This window comes from Phalacrocorax carbo, chromosome 1 (genome assembly GCF_963921805.1).
Source record: "Phalacrocorax carbo chromosome 1, bPhaCar2.1, whole genome shotgun sequence".
In the NCBI taxonomy this organism is placed as follows: domain Eukaryota; kingdom Metazoa; phylum Chordata; class Aves; order Suliformes; family Phalacrocoracidae; genus Phalacrocorax; species Phalacrocorax carbo.
This window is the reverse complement of record NC_087513.1, coordinates 72,197,821-72,223,976: the sequence shown is the minus strand read 5'-3', so window position 1 is coordinate 72,223,976 and position 26,156 is coordinate 72,197,821. Positions and strand designations below refer to the sequence as shown.

Below are 26,156 nucleotides of genomic sequence, written 5' to 3'. Positions count from 1 at the left end.
TTCCCAAAACAGCACTCACTCAAAAACCCCTCTATTCAGCTTTAGAAAACTATAAAATTCAAGCCAACACATTCCAAAGGGACTGGCGATTTTGGGCACAGATATTTGGGTGCACGACAACTCCTGAAAACTGTAGCTTTCAAGAGCTTGGTTCAGCACTTCCCCTTTAAAGGTGTCCCAGAAGTAAGGAAACCCAACACAACAACGAACACATTTGGATTTCTGAAAACCCTTGCGCATGTCACCTGACAGCAGGGGAACAAATGGTCCCTCCCACAGCCTTTTCTGACCCACATCCTCAGCATCAGTATCTGCCTGAAGTCCACAGCATCACTGTGGTTCAAGCACACAGTAGGCCAAAACCAACACAGACTAAAGCCCCAGATCTAAGTTACTGCCACAGCTGATCGGTTTTCAGTTCAAACAGCTCCAACTCTAACCATGATCTATGAACAGCTCGCTAACGTGATATAAACATAGCTGATGTCTTCCTGAGCATGTGGGCCAGAAGAGAAACCCTACTTAGTTCTGCATCAGACACACAGAATAATTCACAATGGGAGAGGCCTCCAAGGGAGCATCTGGTCCAATCTCCTGCTCAGTGCAACACTAACATCACTGAATCAGGGCCAGGTTGCTCAGGGCTTTTGTCTCGATCTTAAAAACTATCAGGGATGGATTTCTGGGATCTCTAGGAGTAATCTGTTACAACACTTGAGTATCCTCATAGTGGGGAAAAAAAAAAAATCTCCCATTTCAATTTACAACCTCTCATCTTCCTGCTGTGCAGTTTTAAATGAGCTTGGTTCTACCTTCTCAGTAACTTCTTCAGTACTGGAAGGCTGCTGTTAGGTTCCCCCAAAGCCTTCTCTTTTCCAGCTCACTTCAGCCTCTCCTTGTGGAGGACACACCCCAGTGTATTTTGCCATGATTTAACTTTAACTGTAAAATTAGGAATTTTCTTTTGCTCACCTTCTGTAGTGGGTTGAAGATAATACAGAACCTCTAAGCAAAAAAGTATAAGCTTAGGGTATTTATATAGTTACTTATTAAAGCAGTCCAGAAACAGACTGTAACAAAAGGGTAAAATAACTACACGTTTGTCTTGGTGACATTTCTTTACGAAGAAAATAAACACTCCAGCTGGGAGGAAATGCATTATAGGTATTTAGAAAATCCATTTAAAAAAAAATATGTTCTTGAGAAAGACAGGAGGAATCCTCTGTATGTTATATCCCAAAAGAAAGCACACAGAATTACTCTGAGACTCGGGGTGGGGGTGGGGGAGCGGGGTAGGACACAGGATGGGATGGACAATGACGACACACAATTTTCATTAACACTTTTCAAGAATAACAATAAGAGCAGTACGATTTTTTTGCAGAGCTAAGTGATCAATGCCTCCCAGCATGAAGTGTAATTCCATGTCAGAGTACCAGATACAAAACTGGAATTCATCTGGGGACACAAAAAGTGAAGCAGAGCTTTAGAGAAACAGGACTGTCATTTGAAAAAAAAAAACAAAAATCCACCTACCTTTTGACTACTATGGAAAGTTTAATTCCAATGTATCCATTTGTTCACAGATGTTTTGAATTTTAACTGATTTTTCCTTCCAAGCCAGAAGCTGTACCATGAGAACCAGATAATACTTTTCCCAAACGCAAGAAAAGAAAGTCACAGTTTACATGAACAAGACATGACTTGAATCCATGAATTCAATTGTGTGAAGGTATGCACGTTACTACTTACAAAGGAAGCAAAGAGATAGCAATGTTTTTATATTTATCTTTGAAAACTTCATTGAAATCTTACAATTTGGAAGCTAATGAGGTTTGTTTGCTTTGTTTTATTAGAAAAAATACTCAGGCAAGGTCTACAATCATCTGTCAATTATAAATGACTTACAAGAAACTCATAAAGCAATAAAATTAAAAAAATACAAATACAAACTATATCTGAAACACTTCTATTTGGCAATTTTATAACAAATTCAAAAAGAAACAAAGATTACGGATTACTTTATAGGTACAGAAAAAGCAGTAGGTGAAGTGCTTAAGCAAAAAAAAAACCAAACAAACCCAAAACACTGCATTTTTTTCAAAAATAAAGTCACATCACTACAGATTTTATGAATAATACCCTTATTAAACAACCATTCCAGAACATCTTATATTAGTGGTGCTTTTAATCTGCACTTCATTTTGTTTGATAAGATTTTTTTGTGTATATAAGTAACATTTTTAACCCATTGGAGCTAAGCAAGACTCTTGTGTCAGTACCAATGCAGAATGCATTTGTATTATACTAGGATATGCTCACTTCTGCAACCAAAGGGTTACTTTAAGTTTTATTCTATTTAATAAAAATTTAGTGTAAAAACTGCTGGTTATTAGTTTCACTGTAGTAAATTCCTCCCCAATAAGGAGGACTAACTCTGCAGTTTGACTGCATATATCCATACAAATTTTATATATTAGTTCCTTCCAATAGTAAGGAAAAAAACTAATTTCTTGTTCATTATTAGAAAGGAGCGCCATGAATTAATTATGGGTACTATTCATCCCTCTAAGATTTCTGGGAAGGATGTTCAATGTATTTTTGTTCTTACAACAGATATTAACAGTAGTATATAGTCCCTTAGGTATGTAAAAGAAGGTTTTTTTTATTGTTAAGGAAGGTGCTTTTTTTTTTTAAACAATTCTTCTGGCAGCACTAGTGAATTACAATATCCTTCAATATTATTTCTACCGTAATATATACATTTTAACTTTCATGCCTCTAGAAAAACATCTACAGTACATTTCATAATATAAAAATATATTACAAATCTGCTGAAATATTTACAAGCAATGTACTATTATCTATATGCAACATTTTTGTCTCCGTACAAAGACTAACAGGTTAGACACATCTCTATTTGTCAGTTAAAAAAATCCATGGCTTCTTGCTTATTAAGCAAGAAAATGATTTTACTTTTCTTTTCAAAGCCAACTTTGGTGCATAAAGGATTGATTTTCTAGATTTTTTTTTTTAAAAAATACCATTTTCTTTACATCTAGAAAACATTAGGCCAAATAAAAAAGTATACTTTACAAGTGAATGGGGATCCTAAAGGGTCAAAAAAGTAAAATAAAACACCAGTAACACTAACTGCTTAAACAGAGGTTTTTCAAAAACCATCCATTGATACGGATCACACAAAAGCAGATCTCATTGACATACTATACTACTCCTGAAAAAGGGACCAGACATACTGCAACACTCTTAACATCTTTAAACCGTACTATATGTAATCATAGTTGATTGGAAAAGACAAGCATTCCATCAACATTTGTTTAAACATTATAATCCAACATATTTTAGGGATCTGCAAAAGGACACGAGATTACAAATGACAAATGATTACTACCCACCATACTCAAAGGGTAACAAGATAATCCCTTGGTAGCTGTTTTATTGTCTGGCACATGTTATATTTAGTTAACATTGACAAGAAGCCTAATAGCTCGTTAACAGTTCTCCTGGAAGTTGTGAGTAAATGGTGATGGTTACTTTTTCTTTTCATCAAATATAAACTACTGTATTCACTAAAGAAAAAAGCAGCTTAAAGAAGCAAGCATGCAAAGCCTTTTAGTTGTTCCACTAAGTTGCCAGAAGAGTGTTTGCTCAGTCTCCCACTGTACCATTCCATGAAAATGTGGATATACAGTAATATATTAATATATTCCACGGAAGCATCAACTTCATTCACAGAATGTTTACACTACGCATAAATATTTATCTAAGAAAAAAAAAAGGATGGGATTTGACTAATGTGCAACTTTATTTCTAAATCCATTGTCAGTGACTAAGACTGCGGGTGTCCCCACTTGCTTGGTTTTTACCTCTTCAACCTCTTCTGGGGCATTGTTCTGTAAAAGAAGATAGAACAGTTTTACATAAAGACCCCTAGATGTAAATTCGAGTCAGCTAGAGTATACTATGAAATCATGACTATATAAAATCTACTTTCCTTTAATTTGATTAAAACTGAAAGCCATTGTAGATAATCCCAGATTAGCGTATGTTTCAGATAATTATTTCAAACTTTCTATTGGAGTCATCATTTTAGCATGACATAGCTGTCAGTAAATTCCCTTAACCACTTTTTTCCCTTGCAAAGTTTTGGTCTTCAACTTTTTTTTTTGCATCTTCCACAGTTGGTCCAAAGCTCTTTTTAATCACAGACTGATCTATCCTGCTAAAACACTACAACATTATGTATGGGGACATTAATTTTAGTTGGGAGAGGTAGAAAGGATTGCTCATTTTTCGCCAAGGACTTAATCCCCAAGATAATTACGTTTTTATTTTAAAAGGTTATTTTTTTCCTTTTCAGTTCAATCCATCAAGTTCTGCAAAGGTAATCAGTATAAAGATGACTAACACCTAAATTAGAGTACAAAACAGTCACTGCGTTAAGCAGTTTTAAAACACACAATCCAATTTCCTCATAGCATTTTTATTATTTACTCTTAACATCAGTAATTTATACACTAAAGTAAGTTTTTTAAATACTTATATTTACAAAGATAGCAGATATAGTATGATGATTTATTTTCATATTGTAAACCAATTTTTCATTACTTTGATTAGTGAAAGAGATTGAATATTAAAGGTGAACTGAAAGGCTTATCACATATCATGATCTCAGATTAGTGTTCTAGTTACTTAGACACTAGGTCGCTGGATGTTAAGGATGAAACATGGTAACGCCGAACTTTAAGAAAAATTTTTCTTCTGCCGTAACTGTTTTCACAAGTTTTTATATAAGACCATAAATATGTATCTTTGGATGTTCAAAAAACTTAAGAGTGAATTAAGCATTTCAGATTACCTTTAAAAACTGTGCACACACTGAACTGTGGGTACTGACAATTATGTGAGCACACTAATAAAGAGGGGGAGAAAAAAAAATCAGGAAATAATTAGGAACAACATAGATTAGAAGCCAATCTGAAGTCCTAAAAACATAAATGGGAATGCAGCCTAAAGACAAGTAACATGTACTGTCCCCTTCTGTCCCCCTCTAAAGAATCTTGTTTTAAAAAAATAGTACTTGTATACAAGTACAGATTTCAAGGTAATACTGTGTGTATTACAGTTGAATATAAAATATGTAAAGATAAATTTGGACTTTAAAAAAATCGGTATACAAACCAGTATGTGATCTTAACAGAAGTGATCTTTCAGGATTCCACTGTATGTACCTCCTTTACTAGAATTTCTGTACACCAAGCACAAAAAAGTAAAATACACTTGGTAAATACACACATTCCCCGTTTCTCAGTAACTAGAGTTCAGTTCAAGAAGTTAAGTAATTCTGAAACAACTTAAGACCTCAGAACTTAACTCCTGGACGCTGACAGGATCAAGGCTCCCTGGTCTGGTGTATCATGCATTAGCAATCCTGATTTTCCAACGTCTAAAAGTTAAGTGAGGCTTAAGACTATATTTAAGTAAAGAAAGTTTCAAAATTAGGACATTACCTGTATATGTTAGGGTCCAGAAGCAAGGCAGTATCTTTTGGGAGTTTTGATAAATGAACTACTTTAGTTTTTAACTGATGTCGCTCACTTTCATTTACCCACACATCAGGCAGACTATGAATAAATAAAATAAAAATATTCAAAAAAGATCAACTGTTTTTCCTTACCATAAAATTATGTGGTAAACTAGTATATAGGAAGTTTTTTAAAATAACCTTCTCATGTCACTGTTTAACAAGCATCTTCACTGGAGTGAGGAAGAGACAGCCAATCTTTACACATTATATTTCAAAGTTTTTCAGGTTCTCAGTGTGAAAAAGATACTAAACAGAATTCATATTATTCCACAAGAATACCAAACCAAACATACAATGATAATGACACTACATCCTCCATTTTAACAATTTAATGTGAAAATGGGTAGCGTGGAAAAACCCCAGATCTGTGAAAATACTTATTTTACTGGGCATAAAATTCTTTGATGCTGTCAAAAAATTAAGTCAAGGCCAGAATATACTGCAGGCACTGAGCTTCAAGTTATACTAATTCGCTTCCTCCAAGTTCAAAGCTTTCAATGTCAAAATGCTCCCACTTTGCTGAAGTTAATTACTTGATTATCTTCTGAGGAAATCCAGACAATCACCACAAAATATTTTGGCTACACAACAGTTCTCACTGTGAGATGAAATAAAACTTGGTCTTTATACATTAAAGGGAATTGTTGCTTCCATGCCACTTGCAGTGAGACTTGTGGAAGACAGCTGGAGATAACATACACAACTGATCTACATTTTGTACTTAAGGTCTTTGAAACTAAACATGCCTACTTCAGAGTGGCTTATGGCTTTATTGCTCCTTTTAGTTAAAGCATGTTGGTTTTGTTGGTTCTTTAAGGCCCTGCTGCGGCTTACATGGAACACATTCTTAAGAGAGGCACTGGGCTTGCAGAGGTGTCTTACTGAAAACCTGCTTTCTTGCCTCCTTCAGAAGGAAATATTGACCAAGGTTGTGCAGAACAAACAAGTGATCCATTTTGGTTCCACTGGGGGGGAGGGCTGACAACCCCTCAAAAAGAAAAAACAACAAATCAAAAAAGCCCCCAAAAAAGCCCAAAACCATACCACACAACCCCCTGAAATTATTTTCAGCCCACAAAGTGGCTTTTCTTTTTTTTTTTTTAACATGACCTAGGAGCCAAAAATTAATTTAAGATTGGGGGAAAAGGCTCACGTTTGTAATTAAGAAACCTAACATTTTCAAAGAAGTTTCAAATTGAGAAGCCCAACATTTAAGACTATCTAAACAAAACAGTTCCTTCTCTGACCAAAGCTATACGAAATTTTAGAGACTTTTGCAGATTTTTAAACTGAATCTCTTTTTCAGCAGTGAAAGGTAGCTGTATCTCAAATTCAATTTTTTTGGGTAAGCCATCTAAAAAATAAAATGAAACCGAGAACTTTTAGCCCAGTAGGAAAAGGAGTTTCTCCAATGATACCTTTCCCTGTTCAGATAACGTGGAAGGAAAAAAAAGAGAAAAGGGGAGAAAACACCTAGGAGGCCATCCATGTATCTACTAAGGTTTAATACAGATCATGAAACGTAAAAAAACATCATAAGGCTTTTTTTTTTTTAAATAAAGCCAAAATCAGTGTTTGAGAAGCAACATTTGGAAGACATTTTTAGTAAGAGCTATATGCTAAACAAAAAGTGATACAAGCAACAAATAAGACGACTTTTCATGTACAAAGACTATTTGAAATACACATAAAGACAACTCAGTAAGCTAAGAAGTACTGGCACAAAGAATAAATCCCTGCTCTAAAAAAAAGTTTAAATGTGTTATTTCCCTTTTGTATAGGAAATGGGTTGAAGACCAGTATTTACTTTCTCTGAAAAAAATACTTAATGTACAGAGAACCTGGAGCAGTTTAACAGTTTCTCAAGATGACTCAGAGTAGAAGTTAAATCATTATTACTAGCTCCATCTGAGAGGCTGATGAACAGTTCAGCACAACGGAAAGTAATCATCATGACTACATTCAACTTTTCTAAAGTGCGAGTGTATTCACAGTGTAAAACAGATGGATGACATGAGCCATGATACCTTGTATTTGCTGCTCTTAACTGTAATGATCAAGATGCAATTGAACCTACCGAATACTCACTAATTCAGAACTATATCATGCAGTGCAAGCAATATACTCTGTACCTAACTCAACTAAGGTGCAAGAAGTATCAATATAAACCTTATTACTTTGACCTGACCAATCAAATCTACATTCTGTCAGGAATGTCTTAGCATTCCTGAATAACTTCTCTTCGCCAATGCAGAGATTCGAATATTGTATTCATCTGCACGAGCAAAAAAAAAATGCATTCAACTGTATTAGAAAAAAGTACTGAATTTGATTTACCTTATGTTCCCAGAGTTATATGCTTTTTTAATGCTTTCCATCTTAAAACACAGCTGTCTTTATATTTTAATAAGAATAATTTTAGAATGCTGTTATTCTATAGTATATAGTACTATAGTACTAGTATAGTATATAGTATAGTATATAATATAGTATTACCAGCTGTCCTAAAAGGAAGCAAAAACACTACACTTTTTACTATAATATTTTAGTTATTCTCTCTGAAGTTAAATTGAAACTTGCAGTCTAGAAGTGCTGCAATGAGCAGAAAAAGCTACAGACACTAAAATTTCACCAAGATGCACAACACTGCTGCAGATAAGTCATCAGCAACCCTAGTCCTTTAAAAATAAAGGTTACAATAGATTCACAGTGCCAAGTTCACACTACTGCACATGACTAATTTGGGACACTACAAAACTGAGTAATTTAAACCACTTCACCAAAGCAAAGGTAAATTTCTGTTATGCTGAGGCTTTGCAACACCATCCTGCTCAACCACTTAAAAGCGGCACTGAATCTAAAGACTCCCTTATTCTAAAAGTGAATTGCATGAACTATGACTATTTCATATGAAACTTGGATATCCTTACCTAATTAATTCTATCCATTTAGAGATAATCTTCCTAGTAAAACTGAAGTTCCTTTTAAGAAACAGCCTCTAACCTCAATGTCCTACTTAATTAGGCAGCTATTCATCTTGGTGTGAACTAAATGTCTCAGTAACTTCCGTCTTAATGTGAACTAAACATCCCAGTAACTTCATCTATATGCAGGACTATGGATACAGGAATCAGTATGCAAGATTGTAGATTGCAGAAATAAATTCTATTATAATTATTCTTACCTTTATATGGAAAACTAGTTAATGACCTTAAACCTTGTAGAAAACCAGGAGCATACAGCTACTGCCTCTCCTAAAACTACTCTGCCTACTACTCTCCTACAGCATAGTGGTACCCAAACAATTATATGGAAAAGTAGAATAAATAAGATTAAAATATTTATGTATAAATTAATTTCTGTGTCAAAGAATGAGATGACAACCCATCTATTTCATAGAATCATTAAGGTTGGACAAGACCCTTAAGATCACTGAGTCCAACCGCTAACCTATCACTGCCAAGTCCACCACTAAACCATATCCTCAAGCACCACGTCTACCCTTCTTTTAAATACCTCCAGGGATGGAGACTCCACCACCTCCCTGGGCAGCCTGTTCCAATGCCTGACAACCCTTTCGGTGAACAAGTTTTTCCTAATATCCAACCTAAACTTCTCCTGGCGCAGCTTGAGGCCATTTCCTCTCATCCTATCATGTGTTACCTGGGAGAAGAGACTGACCCCCACCTTGCTACAACCTCATTTCAGGTAGTTGTAGAGAGCGATAAGGTCTCCCCTCAGCCTCCCCTTCTCCGGTCTAAACAACCCCAGTTCCCTCAGCCGCTCCTCATAAGACTTGTTCTCTAGACCCTTCACCAACTTTGTTGCCCTTCTCTGGAAACGCTCCAGCACCTCGATGTCCTTCTTGTAGTGAGGGGCCCAAAACTGCACACAGTACTCGAGGTGCGGCCTCACCAGTGTCGAGTACAGGGGCACGATCACCTCCCTTTTCCTCCTGGCCATACTATTCCCGATACAAGCCAGGATGCCACTGGCCTTCTTGGCTGCCTGAGCACACTGCTGGCTCATGTTCAGCCAGCCAGCTGTCAACCAACACCCCCAGGTCCTTTTCCTCCAGGCAGCTCTCCAGCCACTCCTCCCCAAGCCTGTAGCGTTGCATGGGGTTGTTGTGACCCAAGTGCAGGACCCAGCACTTAGCCTTGTTCAGTCTCATACCATTGGCTCCGGCCCAACGATCCAGCCTGTCCAGGTCCTTCTGTAGGGCCTTCCTGCCCTCCAGCAGATCAACACTTCCACCCAGCTTGGTGTTATCTGCAAACTTACTGAGGGTGCACTGAATCCCCCTCATCCAGATCATCAATGGAGATATTGAAAAGGACCAGCCCCAACACTAAGCCCTGGGGAACACCACTCGTGACTGGCCGCCAACTGGATTTGACTCCATTCACTACTAATCTCTGGGCTCAGCCGTCCAGCCAGTTTTTAACCCAGTGCAGAGTGCACTTGTCCAAGCCGTGAGCAGCCAGCTTCTCCAGGAGAATGCTGTGGGAGACAGTGTCAAAGGCCTTACTAAAGTCCAAGTAGACAACGTCAACAGCCTCCCCCTCATCCACTAAGCAGGTCACCTTAACATAAAAGGAGACTAGGTTAGTGAGGCAGGACCTCCCTTTCATAAGCCCATGCTGGCTGAGCCCGATCCCCTGGGTGTCCCGCATGTGCTTTGTAATGGTATTCAAGATGATCTGCTCCATGACCTTTCCCAGCACCGAGGTCAGGCTGACAGGCCTGTAGTTCCCCAGATCCTCCTTCCAACCCTTCTTGTAGAGGGGCGTCACATTCGCTATTTTCCAGTCATCTGGGACCTCCCCGATTGACCGGGACTGCTGATAAATGATGGACAGTGGCTTGGCAAGGTCCTCTGCCAGCTCCCTCAGTATCCTCAGATACCATCCAGCCCCATGGCCTTATGAACAAAACTTGTGATCAAAGTGGATAAATTACTTCTGAAGTACACTTACTACTTCATATATCCCAAGCCTACCCAAGGCAATACCTTTGTCCTGCATTGCACACAAGGATATTAATTTGGAACAAGGCAGAACTTGGAAAAACGAAGAGAAAAAACTTGCTGGAAGATTATTCCAAGCTTCAGTGGGAGAATCTGAAGTAGCAACAACATGAGATGGATACCTTAAAGAGCCAACTGTGGTTATTATATTGTTAAATTGTGACACCTAGGCAAAGATTCTTGTAGTTCTACTGTTACACTGATTGTGGATTTTGCATACCTAAAAGTATTTTAGGATCATGATGAATCAGTGGATAAAACAAAGTTGTCTCAGTGATAAATTTCCTTATATATATGGCTGGCAAAACCAACCTGAAATCCCCATTCAATGATTAGAGGACCTTGTTATAACTGTCTACAGTGACAAAACGCATCAAAAATACAGCTTCAAACTTACCTAAGCTTGTATCAGAGTCTAAATAATTGAAAGCTAAAATAAAAATCAATTAAAGCATGGCCTATTGTTTTTTAAACTTCTAAAGCTATTTTATCTTATCTAAACTTACAAGAGCATTTTTAAAACTTTAATTTAAATATTTAAAGGCATAAAATAATTTAGTGGCAGACAGTTAATTCACCCCACTGTAAACCCTTCCCCATTTAAATCCTTTATCAAATCATTAGCAATATACTCACATGTCCTCTGGTGTCCAATGAAGCAAGAGTTTAATTTTTCCAGAATCTTCCTTTCTTTTAGCTATTACCTGATAATAATTACATAAATTATAATTAAAACCAAATCTGTACATTTTTTACTCAAAACCTGTTTTTCTGCCTTGTTATTGTTCTGATGGACATTCATAAAAGGCAAACTGTTTTACTCTGTGAAAGTTGTATTAATTCTATATATAGTTAGAATGCACATATCACTCAAGCCATTCTTGGCAAGGTTTAATATATTCCTTTAACATTTGTCTATGGAGTGGTTCCTGGAAAAAAAATGCATCCTGTAACTAGTCGTCTTTTTTTTTTTCAAAATTCTTTAATTTTTAAGCAGCTACTCCAAAAGCTTTGAAGAACATGCATTCCACTATGAATATGCTCAGGTTTGTTCCACAAGACACCTATAGAAGAGGCGAGAAACTGATACAGCTTATAGTTTAATTATAGCATGGCATGAGAATAAATTATTTTCTCACAATCTGCTTTGATATCTGAACACACTATATATATAATGTCCTAGGTAAGCTTTACTTATTCCTTTTCAATACCTAAACCAAGCACTGAATGAGGCAACAGCAAAGGCTACCTGGAAGAACTCACAGACTTACGGAGATTAAGGCATACATAACAGGACCCTTATCGCTGTAGAGAATACACTTGCTACTATTATTCTATGAATGATAAATCAAATGACTTGTCAACAACCTGCTGACAGTTGAGGGAGTTTAAGCAGAACCTATGTACGCCACTGGTAAGGTCCCAGACAAGTGAGAACTCCTTTCTCATAGATTCTCATTTTGGCTCAGAGTAGACTAGAACAAAAGACACACAGAGAACGAAGTTTAGGTGCAGGACCCTGAAGCTAGACTCGCACCTTTAGCCAAGATTAATTTAGAAATACATACACAGAAAGTATAAAAGAGAAATCTGTTCATTCAGGTACAAATATATAACACTGCCATTCGAGAAGTACCCCAAAAATTTACAGTATCCAGAAAAACAGGGAAAGGCCATTTACTTCCTCTTCTACTGATTTACCCTCAGCTTCTCCTTTACTACATGTCACAATACTTCAGGGTATCCTATTTGCTTCAAACTAATTCTCCCACCTTCTGCACCTCTGAGCATAAAATGCTTATAAATCTTTGAAAGATTCTATACATAGCCACTGCAGATAGTGTAAACTCCAAAAATTTTACTAGAGAAAGCACAGAAATACAGAAGGGTGGCAAGTGATCTTTAAGAAAAAGGCTAAACTGAAATGTAGCATATGGAACTTCAGTATTTAAGTTCATAATCTGCATCAAAGCAATTTCCTACAGCTAAATACCATAGTAAATTAAACTTAGTCATGACATTTCAAGGAATTAAAAAATTTGTTTGAGGTTTTATTTTTACAACCATGCAGCGATCTTCCAAACAAATATGATGCAGAGAGAAGTGTCCATGGATTTAACAGCCAGATTTGTAATACAGATATATTTGAGATATCTGAAGGTATCGGTATGCTTGTAGATGAGAACTGGAATATTGGGTTTGTGTGGCAAGGTTTTGGTAGTGGGAGTCGCCACAGAGGTGGTTGCTGTGAGAAGCTTCCCCCGTACCCAACAGAGTCAGTGCCAGCTGGCTCTAAGACTGACCCACCACTGGCCAAGCCCATCAGTGATAGTGGTAGTGCCTCTGGGATAACATATTTAAGAAGGGGGAAAAATGCTGCACAACAGCAGCCGGAAGAAAGGAGTGAGATTGTGAGAGAACAACTCTGCAGACACCAAGGTCAGTGAAGGAGGGACAGGAGGTGCTCCAGGCGCCAGAGCAGAGATTCCCTTGCAGCCCCTGAAGATGACCATGATGATGCAGGCTGTCCCCCTGCAGCCCATGGAGGTTAACAGCAGAGCAGATATCCACCTGCAGCCCATGGAGGACCCCATGCTGGAGCAGGTGCATGCCTGAAGAAGGCTGTGATCCCATGGGAAGCCTGCACTGGAGCAGGCTCCTGGCAGGACCTGTGGCCCCATGGAGAGAAGAGCCCATGCCGGAGCAGGTTTGCTGGCAGGACCTGTGACCCCGCAGGGGACCCACGCTGGAGCAGTCTGTTCCTGAAGGACTACATCCTGTGGAAAGGACCCACACTGGAGCAGTTGCTGAAGAACGGTCACCTGTGAGAAGGGCCCACGTTGGACAAGTTCGTGGAAGACTGTCTCCTGTGGGATGGACCCCACGCTGGAGCAGGGGAAGAACGTGAGAAGGAAGAAGAGGCAGAGACAGTGTGTGATCAACTGACCACAACCCCCGTTCCCCATCTGCCTACACTGCTGGGCAGGGAAGGCTGTAGGGAATTCGGGAGTGAAGTTAAGCCCAGAAGAAGAGAGGGATGGGGGAAGGTGTTTAGTTTTATTTCTTGTTACCCTACTCTGACTTGATTGGCAATAAATTAAATTAATTTCCCTGAGTTGAGTCTGTTTTGCCTGTGATGGTAATTGGCACGTGATCTCTCCATGTCCCTACCTCACCCATGAGGCTTTCATTATATTTTCTCTCCCCTTTCCAGCTGAGGAGGGGAGTAATAGAGCAGCTTGGTGCACACCTGATGTCCAGCCCAGGTCAACCCACTAGTGCCTAATATACTGAGTTTCTAAAAAATATTAAAGTCTCACACTAAAAAGTTTTAAACCAAGCTGTCATGAGATATGGGAAAAGCCATCCAATGGCCTACAGTTAGAGAAGCAATAAACCAAGTACAGTAACACACAGCTCTTCCAAAAGGAAAAGTTCCACTAGTTAGCTCCAGTTTCAAGATCTCATTTAATATATATTCACAGTTCACCTGGAAATGGGATTGGAAGACAGAGTGGGAAAATCTGCTTTTGATATCAAGCAATTCAAGATAAATCAAAGGAATGCTCCCCACAAGAACTGCAGTAGGATGTCATAGTGGGATAATGGACGTAGATGACAGCAAAAATCCTTTTTCTAGTAATCTTTGCCAATTAGACAAAGTTTGACTCCTGCATCAAAGAATCCTGCAAGGTTCTTTAATTTAGGCATGAGAAACATTGCTAAAACTTTTCTGCACAAGTCTCAAGCCATACCCACAACAGGATACACACTTTTGCTAAATTTAGGGCAGGAATGAAAACCCCGATTTCTTTTTCAATAAAGGTTTAGAAAACACTCCCACAATCCCTTCCAACTTTAAGTTTTAGCCTCTGCCCAGAACCCAGCCGCTTCTTCTACAAACTCAGTTTCTTTCTTGTAGACTGAAACACCTGAGCCTGGAAACAAAGATAACTCAAAGCTCACTTCACAGGGCAAATAAAACTCTGTTCTCATCAGCTTTTCTATTCAAAACCATACATTCTCTTGTACAGTGCAGTTTACTCTCAAGTTAACCTTCAAGTTTTAAGGAGACACATGTTCTCTCATGTAATGCAATCATCATGGGTATCACATACTGAAAAGTTTACATGTGACTTTTTAAGATATTAGCATTTGGACACAGTAAGCTAACTACTCTCAAGTTAGAAAGAAGAAGTTATTCTCTACAAACTGCTCTTGATCCGATCTAAAACTTGAAAAATATGAACTAGGAAGCCATACAGAATACACAAGTCACAGACACGTATTACACCCAACTACTAGTTTAACTGGGGTTGCTCTTCCTCTACATCAAACGATCAATAGCACTGCTTCTACAGGGATTTACAGTATAATACATGGTGATTCTAGAACCTCATAGATCTTTATGAGTACAACCAAATATCATCACCTGAATTCTCCAACAGGGGAAAAAAAGTATAAACTCTGACCTTTACAATTTCTCATTTTCAGGAATATGCAGTACAAAACTCATGACTCTCCTGTCTTACTATCACCACACTGAAGAAAGATATATTTGTAAAAACTAAAGAAATGAACACTGATGTGTAAGAGAGACTCAAGAGTACAAAATTTAGGGCACTTCAAGTACTGCCTGAAGTGCAAGTACCATTCTCTTGTTCTAGAGCCCTAGTAGCATCTTCAAGCAATCAGTGCCAAACTAAGGGCTGGAACCAGCTTTCACACACAGACAAGTTTAATAGGAAGAGAAAATAACTTTTAGCAGTAGGAAATTAAAAAATGATTTTTCATAACAAAAGAGCTAATCATATATAATACATGAAAACTATGAAAGTTATACCTAGGGTGCTTTCGCACAGAGATATACTTGTATCCAGTATTAATTTTGCAGACTTTTTCCCCATATCATTGGCTTGTCTTGTCTTGTCTCTGATAAACAATCAATATTCAAAAATCTGAGCAATTCACTTGGGTTTGACTGGAATGAAAGATCGTCTCTCCACATATGTAACAAGCCTATTTTTGTTTAATATTAAAGTAGTATGTTAGCTTTCTGTTAGAAGACAACAGAAATCTGGCATCTATAGCCACTATTGCTTTTTCCTCCTACATATATTTTGAAATTAACAGATTTAAAGGGTTTATAAAAAAGGTATTAAAAGTATCCACTTTTATCACAATTAGTGAAATGAAAATTTTACCATGTCCTAGACAGGTTAGAGTCAAACACAGCTATGATGCAGACAAATACAGAATTGCAAAAATTCTGAGAAAAAAAACTTCAAAAAATGATTTGCTATTTTGATACTAGTAATCTGAGCTTTACAGTCAAGTCTGCAAAAGTTACAACTGAAACGGAAGACATCATCTAGCATGTCTGCAATAAAAATGCTCTGAAGACTTAAAATTGTTTTGTAAAGAACTTAAATGGATTTAAGTTTTTAATTTAAAAATATAATTCAGTCAGTAGATGTATGGTCACTACAGCTTTATTTTAAAAAACTTACTATATTCTCTAAATTTCATGCACTGTCCCAGAAACAAGAGGGAAATTTAATTTTAACTTCTCTCCGTGAAGGAAGCATGCAAAGTTGTCTCAAATCAGAAATGGAGTTCTGCTGACCTCTTCTGGAACAATAAAAAATGTCACCCTATAAACTGGCATGCATCTTACTTTAGCCACTTACTGTATTTCAAAGTTTTAAAATTTCAAAACACACACAACTAGTATTAATACATGTGATAGCTGAACTATATAAAAAAGCTAAAAACAGTGAAAAACACTGGAACACAGTTCAGTATTCAAATATTTTAGAGAATTAATTCTAGCTATTTCAAAAAAGGTGGGGGAAGACAGAATAACCTATAAGCTGCATTTTTTAATCACTGCAATATCTGCTGTTTAGGTTAAATAGAAATGCTTGATTTTTTCCATCTGATAATTCAGAGAATCAAAGTAGTGAGAATTTTACTGCCATAAAAAATTAAGCAGAAAAAATTTATAATGAAGTCAAAGGTTAACTCTGGAGGGCAAAAACATTTCTTCAAAAAGGCTTTATTGATGACTGCATCCTACAGCTTTCCATATCTATATAGAGATGGGTTTTTAAAAAATGATATATATATATGTCTTTTCATAGGAGATGAAGGGTATCTACAATGACTGCTTAGAAATTTTTCACATTACTATTTTTTCACTAGGATATCCATCCTATAAAATACTACATTGTGCTGACATTATTCTTATGCTGCATAAAAATATAAGCCTCCATCATTTATGTCAGTTTTCAGACAGCAAGACAATTTTATCTTCATTTTTTTCACCTTTCAAATTAATGCTCCTGATAATTACACATTTTTTTCTTCATCTGAAGGTGGACCACACAAACCGTATCATGCTATTTAGCCCGTCACCATTCAAATTCAATGTCCTATTTCTTATAAGTTATGCAAGATGTGTTTGCATCTGAGGTGACCATTAGGTCAGTGTAACAGTGTACATCCATCCACAAGACTGCTTCTATTCTACCTGTTCTTTTTAAAGCAGATCTTTAGCTGACTCTCAATATAGCTGATGTCCAGCACAAGCCCACACCACTGTAGCAGCACACTAAAATAGGGTAGCAAAGTGCAGCGCAGGGCTGGAATCTTACAACAGTTCTGCCACTGGTACAACCCCTCCCACAACTGAGGTATAAGCAATTTCAGACTTAATCAACTGCCTATCATCTTGAGCAAGGCTTGCACAGATAAGCTAAAAGGATTTTCACCACTTCTTTGAAGGTAATTCAAAGCAGTTTTAGGGTGTATTCCTCCCTCTAATTCCATCTCCTTATGAATTATTCCAATAGCCAAAGGTTAGCTTCCACACCAAGTCATCTGTCTGGATAAAATTTCAGGTTAAAGCAAGCTGTGAATTGGAAGAGACTCTGCTTTTCTCACAGCATTGTAAAATCCATGTTCGCCAGGAAAACTAGAATGAGATTTTAATACAGTAACAGCTAAGCCACCTGCAAATCTCCACTTGCAGCTGGTGTTCAATGCACATAAAGTTCAGGACTAACCATTTGGGAAAAATTTCTAATACAGGCCACAGATATTTATAACAATCATCAGTCTTGTAGAACAGGATAAATTAATCTTTTATATGGAAAGAGACTGACAGTTCAATAGCTTGAATCATGTGTTAAGGTTAAGCCTTGGCTGAAGACACAGCAGTCAGCATCCCTTCCTTGGGCTGCAGTTCATCTTACATTAGAGTGCCAATTTATAAAGGACACCCCCCCATTTCATCCCATCTCTTAATTCTTTTCTTCAGCTGAGTCTATACTTTTTAGGTGCCCATATCCCCCAATTTGGTTAAGAAAACCTGAGGTTACACAGCTTTTTGAACTTCTGATCCCTATACCCCAATTCAGTACTTTTTCACCAAAAAAACTTTCATAAATTAATACTGATGTCTATCCTATCCACAAACAAGTGAAATTAACAAAATAGGATATGGAAACAGGACTAAAGCCCAGTTCCCCACTTGGTATTTGCTACCTCCTAACCATTCACTGACATTTTGGTGGTAAGTTTGTTAAAAGAAAAAAAGGGGGACAATAATACATTTATTCAGGATTACATTTTTTAAACTGAAAAAAGGAAAAAGTACAAATATCAGACCAGCATCTTAAATATTCAATTATACAGCTACCCCCAGTGTATTCCTTGTGATAAATTAGCAGTCACTCAGAACTATGGAAACGCCGTCAAATCACATTCTCGTTTAGAAGATATAACCACATTTTTCTGCAACACATACTTGCTGTTAGACATTTCCACAAGTGTATCAGACAGGCAATGTTGCAAGCTATTCAGTTTGTGAGCTCAAACAACTGCTAGCACTACTTTTAAAATGTTAATTTACTAAGAGAAATGGACAAATCAACAATGTAAAATACCCACTATAATACTTACTTCTGATTAATGCCTACAGCAGTACGAGGAAAACAAATATTCTGAATTAGATTTTTCAGACACATAGGTAAACAAACAGAATGCATTAATACATATACTTACAGTACTGTGAAATACAACACTGTGGCCTTTTCCTAAACTTTCTATATGTGCTGAGAGGTTAAAGCAGATGGCTCGATGTCTTATAGCATCCAGTGTTTGCGCATCAAAGAAGTCATGAGGTCTTGCTAGAAAAAAAAGGAAGAGATCCTTAGCGTTCAGCACATCAAAAGCATTCAAACACATTCAAGCATGTAAATAAGTCTGCAGTGTCATTAGTAAATCATTTATCACTATGGTAGTAGCACTACCTTGTCAAAGAGTTGTAAACATTAATTTAGCTGAGAGGAAGGAATGACTCCAAGAGGGTCACAATCCATTTAAGTTTGGTCAAAACATACTCCTTGTAGATAAAACAGCTGTTTTGACAAACTGAATTACACTCACTCATTTTTTAAAGTTTCAAGTGAATTGTATTCTTTCTTAATCTTCAAAATTAAGAATTCATTAATTTTGCTGAGTACCTCTGGGAACATCCATTGCGATCATCTCTTAATAAAAATTTTTTTAAAAGTCCCAGTACAAAGAAACTAAACCCAGAACTCATTAATAAAGACGAGTTCTAATTTAATGCAAAGTCAGCCCAGTTTGGTTGTGGTATTTATATGGGAACCTAACTGGCTCACCCTTACTGCACAGTCAATAGTTCCAATGTTACTGCTGTGACTTTTAAAAAATACTAACATCCTGAAAACATGAAAGTGTATACAATCAACATCTTAAATACAGAATTCTACCCCTAACTTATTTCTTAATTTTATTAAAGATTATCTGCTCTGATCTAATTTATAATCACTAGAAAAACACCAGTTATTTCCAGTAAATACTGCAATGCTGCAGAGGGATCAACAATGGCACTAAAACCAAAACTGCTTTGTACTGCAGCGGAACACACAGCAAAGGATTAAGTAAGAATTATTGTGAGCATACAGAAAAATACTAGCTCGTCAATAAATTTTTTATCTCCAAGGAGTAATAATGCTGAATAGTCATGTGAAAAATGCCACACTGATAGACATGTTTCTTTCTATGTAAAAGTTGTCATTCCATGTTTTTTGATTATTAGTAGACAGATTGTTTTCCAGCCAAGTACTAACTGCATCACATACTACACTACAAGTTATAAGTGCAATTAACATCTGATATTTTATAAGTAGTCTAAAAATCAGCATGCACTAATAAAGCCCTTTTCCTTTTAGAAAAAGACCTTTATAGTTAAGTGTTTCTTGAACAGTAAAAAAAATAATTGAATTCTCATTTGGAGTGTGAAAAAGGTCTATCAATTCTACACTAAGAGTACATTAAAAAATAACAGCTACTAGGCACATACTTTGCATAACTTTAGAAATACTTCACATACATTTTTTAAAAAACACCATATAGAAGTGTAGTAAAATTACACGAGTAAATACAGTACAAAAGTATCTAGATTTTTTTTAAAGTCTTATTTCAGAGCAGTAATTCTCTATATAACACACAAAAGTAAGAACAGGAGCTGATATTACATTATCAACTATATATCATCCTGTAATCTGCAAGAACAGTGATTCAAAGTTCTGCTGTCTTCATTTAATACAACTTCTGTATTCCTTTTCACCAAGATTATCTATCTATTATTTCAAAACAAACTACAAATTCCACTTAAAACTAGTATTTGCTACACTCCTGGGACTGTTGTTAAGCATTAATCTGTACATTATGTTCTGTCCTTCTACCTCAGCTGGATACTGCCAATTAAGCAATCATTTCACTAAAATGTTTTCCCGTTTTAAGTGGTAACGTAGAACCACAGCTCATGCTGCAAGTGATCAGTGATGCAAGCATATAAATATTTTATAAATATGAAGGAGGAAGGAAGGGAAGGGAATAGAAGTAGAAAAGAAGAGACAGCCCCAAATTTTTGCTTTTGGTTTCATATAGCAAATTTCAGGATTTGCCATTGGATAGCATTCAACAGATGCTGAAGAAAGGGCACAATTTATCAATGGCAAATAAATAGCTTTATGTACTCCTTATTGAGTGTAAACGCCAAGTCTTCTATGTATCTTAAATCTATTCCCTCAGAATGATTTTCAAAGTAATGTGCCTCCCTTCCTGCTTAGTTCCAAGTACACATCAATTACTTACATCAAATAAATTAAAATCTTCATACCAGTAGCCTACTAAATGAAATTCCAAGTTTTATGTAACTAGCATTCTTACTGCAAATTACTGTAAATACCTTGAACAGTGTCTCCTTATCTCACATTTCTCCAGTGAACTGAATTATGCTTGTTAATAACTACAGTGTCATCTTTGCTATTGGAAAAGCCAGTGACAATATTGTAAATATAATCTTAGGTTCTGCAAAATTCTTTCAGGCAGCTTCAGAATAGCAATACTATGACCTAATTTAGAGATACACAGTTTCAATACATTTGGCTCTATACCTCTAAATGACAGGCTACATGGAGCAGTGAATGTATTTAAGGCTATTCAGAAGATCAAGCTACTGACTGTAATCATGAATTATTCGTCATATGAATTTTGATATTGCAAAAATCAGACAGTCTCTTTAGCACCACTGATGTAACCAGCTATAAAGGTATCTATAGTAAAACATGCTTTCATCAAAAGCACTGATTTCCAAACTTAAAAAGAACACATACTGTTTACAGACAGGAAAAATGCAAAACAGTTTAAGAAGGGCAAGACATTAAGAGAAAACAACAACAAAAAAATCAAGTAACAGTAAGAATTCTCTTTATAGTCCAAGTTAGATGATCATGTTCTTGTCACATATAAAACCACAGTAAAGTCTCCTCTTTTATTTATGCATTAGTGTCTCAGAAGGGTGTTAACCTTCAGATATAAAACAGATGTATATAGAAGAAGCTAACTTATTTTCTGTATTTAAAATATTAAGAATTTGTACACAAGGGTGTTTCAATAGCAGCATGTAATAGCAATCATTTGACAATATTTAGTAAGCCATTTACCCCTTGCAAAAAGGGTCTAATCAAACATAAGGAGGTATAAAAAACATGTCGACAACATTTTTTTCAAGGGAAAATTTTTTTGGTGGTGCAAAACTCATTTTTTTTCATCAAATGACTATGTGATTGATTTAAACAGACTGTATACTATCAGATAGCATCTTGCTTTTCACCCTTTTGCCATAACGACTAGTAACCCAACTTGCAGAGAACCTGGTACCTGTGTTCAACACCTCCCCTTTCGGACACTTTCAAAATACTAAATATAAATCTACATTCCTAGCTTTATATACTCTAGGCTGAAAATACTTAATGCTGTTGTTTTGTTACTTTGGCTTCTTAGATAGGGTCCTTGCCCCACCCACCCTTCTTGTAAAGACAAAACAGACAAACTTCATTCTCTAAAACTAAGCTAAGAAACAAAGACAAGCAAAATTGTTATCAGCCCTTTGTCAAGTTCACCTAATCAACAATAATCCACACAAAGTTTTAAAGAAAAGCTACCACTACTTAGCATTTTCAGAAAATGCCATCAACTTCGGATACATTTCTGGGTCGCATACCCTCTGGAGAAATACATTACAGTAGTCTGTTCCCAACTCAGCTGGAGATTATTTTTGCTTTAAGGCAAAACTCTACAGCCAAAGCCGCATTTGTCTCATGAAGGAAGATAAAAAATTGCAAGCAGCTGTCATTTTTCTTCCTGTGCAACACTTGATCAAGACAGCAGACCATCGAAGTACTACTGTTAGGTCTTTAACATACCCATAATATTTAGTACTTATATTTTTTGCCACAGATTAATTCAAGAATTCTGCAGAAAATTCTTATTAAGACTAGAACACCTTAGCAGATAGTTTGAAGTTTTAACTACAAAGCTCATATTTGAAACTTGTCAGTCAATAACGTTCATCAATTAGTAATAAAATGCCAACCTGAAAAACTACCTCTGCATCTACTGGCGGGAAAATTCAATTAAGATGCATAAAATCAGCCAATCAACAAAATCAATACAAGAAGCAAGCCAAGATGCAACTCAGGAATCTCTGAAAGTAAAAATTTTGAAGTGACAAGTCTTGAACGTCTATATTTTGAGTAACACAGTCAACAAATCAAAGTAATCTTTCAGGAACCTGCAACTATTTCAAGTAAGTCTCTTTCATTACATCCAAGATGAACTAAAAGGATACCGCAAAGTAACCACATAACCCTTCATTGATCAGCCTTCCCTTCTTGAAACTTCTCATTCACATAGATTGCCAGAGTAAAAGGAAAAGCTCTTTGAAAGTCAAATTCTGAAAAGAACAAAAGTAGCTTTCTACCTTCTTTGAATGTTGAATCAGTGTCAAAATTAGAGGAACTCTGCAAATTTTTAAGATGTGTTTAATGGTATAATTTGCTCACATATATTTTAAGAATACCCAAGCATTAAAAACATTTTAAAAAAAAATCACCATAACTAAAGCTAACAGTGGCTCTTTAAGCACTGAACTGATAGCTGTCACACAGTATGGAAGACAGACACAGGAAATACGGTATCACCTAGACTTCTGAAAAGTGTAACTTTCCAGGACAGACCTCTTTGTGTTCAAGGTACAAACATTACCACTGCTTCATAAATTTCAGTTGCTTAGAGCACTGTGATTATCCTAAAGACCTCATCTATCATGTGATATAGAGTAATCACTTAAGACCACTAGTATGTGCACCCATTGTTACAGTACCATTTAAATAATTGGTAACTGTGTTTTTTCCAGAACTCTTTCTGTTCCTGTGAAGAGTAAGACTACAATTGCTGACCCAGTTAACACAAGTTCTCTGGTGCACTGTCACTAAAATCTGACTGCCAGTGAGGAGACAGGACTGAAACAACTGCCTGCTTCTGAACAGAGGTCCGTTTCTGTGGACAGTACGAGATACCTCTTTTTATGAACCACTGGACCTGTTGTATCTTGAGCTTCTCTCCAATACTGTAAGGTTGACGTTACACCACAGGTAAAAATTAATGGAAGTGTTTTCTTCAGCTGTTGACATACTAGCAGGAAAAAATCTAAATGGGTTTTTGCATCTTTACTCTAAAATACAACTGTCTCAGTTACAATTTAAAGTTAGTAAATAATCAGTTCCATACTGGAGGTTTGCATCCAAAGCAATTATAAAACAAAGTTAATTTTTTAAACAATTGCCTAGTCTTTCCTAACCATTTCTGCGCATTAGAATCTCTAAATAAATTTGACAAGATTTAGTCTGATGCTAGGACAACTCAGGAATCAAACAAGTGTATCAAAATGGACCAGAAAAAGTATTGCATAAGTGATTATTACTTGCTAGAGGAAGCAATTTTCACTTCAAATGATAAATCACACTTCTCAGTACATTGGCTCATATAAATTTAATGAACATCAACTGTGCGGAGAAAGATTCAAAAAATATAGCAAGTCAAATCTGCCCAAAATTAGATCTTGGTTATGCTCATGAAACTGCCATTAAGCTAATAAAACATTGTGCTTGAAAGAGAGCTTACATAATATGCATTTATCTCTAATTTATATGAATCTGCAATGTCTGTCTGCAGTACTGAACTTCAGACCTCATCATCACTAAACAGAACATTTGCCAAACAGCAATATAGTAAGTAAACAAAAGGCAGCTCTGAAATGAAAAGCATCTTTGAATTGTAAGCTCAAACCATTGCTCACAGAAAGCTGATCTTTTCTATCGAGCACACAGATCCTTTACCCTAAAAAGCAACACAATCGGAATCTGAATTGTTTTACTCCCATGACAAGGAATGCCAACACTCTAATGCTACCAGACCCACATCTGCAGAGAAACATGCACATTGAAGAGAAACTTCCTATCTAAAACAAAACTTTCAAGAACTTCTACTTCTGAAAATACTTACGTAACGATCGTCGCCTCTTGTTCTTTAACTTTCTTCTTTTATTCATTCCAGCTTTAGATGGAGATTCCTCTTTGGCCTTTGGCTGACTGGCAACTTTTGAAGAGTTCTGCTGGCTGAAATGTGTGGGCACATGACGGGCAAGTCCTCCCTGAGATGCAAAGCTGGCATTGCACCCACCAACTACACACTAACGAGAAGAAAAAAAAAGAATAACTGTATCAGCGTGCTATATGCCACTCATTCACAGGAGTTTGATCAAACTTTCAGTTTGACTTTTCTGGCTCAACCTCCAACACACTAAAAGAAAGACATTCTTAATGATCATGCAATTCTTAAAGAAAAACAATCTGAAAGAAATTTCTATCTGCACTTTATAACTTTCAGGAATTATTCCATGGTGTAATAATATTTTTCTATGCTATATTATATTCAGTAATATTGTATAGCATAAAACCAATCTCAAACAATGCACTGAAACTCCTCCCACAGAAAATAAATGCTTTTGAAGAACCTTCCTCTTTATAGACCAACATCCCCTTGTCTTACAGAATAAGAGTGCAGTATTTTGAATTTCTCAACAGCTTTCCAATCTTCTGCATTTGATAACAGTAACGTTCTCTAACACCCTCCTTTCTTGTGACAAGGCAGAAGTAAAAAAAAAATACATCCTTACCCACATTAAATTTGAAACAGATTAATGCTTTTTGTAAATGTTACGCAAAGTCAATAAAAGGTTATCTTACAGTTCCGTCTAAAAATTTGATTCAGTACCTTGAAAGTCACATTAACAATTATTAATACATTTGTTTTGGGATGCTACTATTACTTCAGAAGTATCTAGGAAAGTTCTTATTTAAAGAAGATGACCTCTCTCTCTCAAACAGAAAAATAAGAAAAGGTCCAACAATAATTAAGCAGAAACAAGAAGTCACAAGATACATGCAACTAAGCCAGTACTGGCTACAATAATTATTGGTATTTTTATAAGTATTTGGTTTATGTTTACAATTATTTCATTTGCAAAATGACTATTTAAATTATACCGTTGGGGAGGGAGGCACAAGCCTTTTCTCTTGTGCTGAGCTTACAAGGGTAATAGAAAAGTGATTTTAAGTTATGCATTCCATCATTGGCTGCAGTGAATTGTGTGTCCACGTGATCAGTTTTTCTTCTGATCCAGAGAATAGTAATAGGGCAAATGAGTTCATCAGCCAGTAGCAAGAAACCACTCTAAACCATTGGAAAGTTCTCCTCCTCCCACATCTGCTCTGCTCCTCCCCCTCCTTCCCCTTTCTCAGCCTCTTTATCTGTACCTCTCTTCTCTAGCACTTCACAGCTGAGGAGGCAGCTCTAACAGGAGTTCAGGAATAAGCAATGCTGCAACTGTGTACATAGTACTAAGTTTTATCTGAAGCATGCACATTTGATTGGAAGACATGGGAACAGCAGTAGAACACCACACAGCATGTTTTGTCCCTAAAACCCAGCTTTATTGTTTTCCAACTGTGGCTGCATTGAAAAGTCTTTCTGCCTCAGACCTGGCAAATGCTTTTCCATGATCATCATAAAACACTA

General features: G+C 36.6%; 1 protein-coding gene across 3 annotated transcripts in view; it reads right to left on the bottom strand.

Annotated features, from left to right (window-relative positions):
- Positions 1–1,829: 1,829 nt before the first annotated feature.
- The window catches only part of AEBP2 (AE binding protein 2), a 53,836-nt gene continuing 29,509 nt past the window's right edge, over positions 1,830–26,156 (bottom strand). The window contains exons 4-9 of one of the 3 annotated variants that reach the window (XM_064459536.1): positions 24,582–24,768; positions 18,705–18,829; positions 11,274–11,341; positions 5,532–5,645; positions 5,203–5,269; positions 1,830–3,914 (exon numbers count right to left, since the gene is read on the bottom strand). In XM_064459536.1, the coding sequence (XP_064315606.1) occupies positions 5,215–5,269; positions 5,532–5,645; positions 11,274–11,341; positions 18,705–18,829; positions 24,582–24,768 (549 nt within the window). In that variant the 3' untranslated portion in view covers positions 1,830–3,914; positions 5,203–5,214. The other 2 variants (XM_064459546.1, XM_064459553.1) reach the window with 2 other exon arrangements.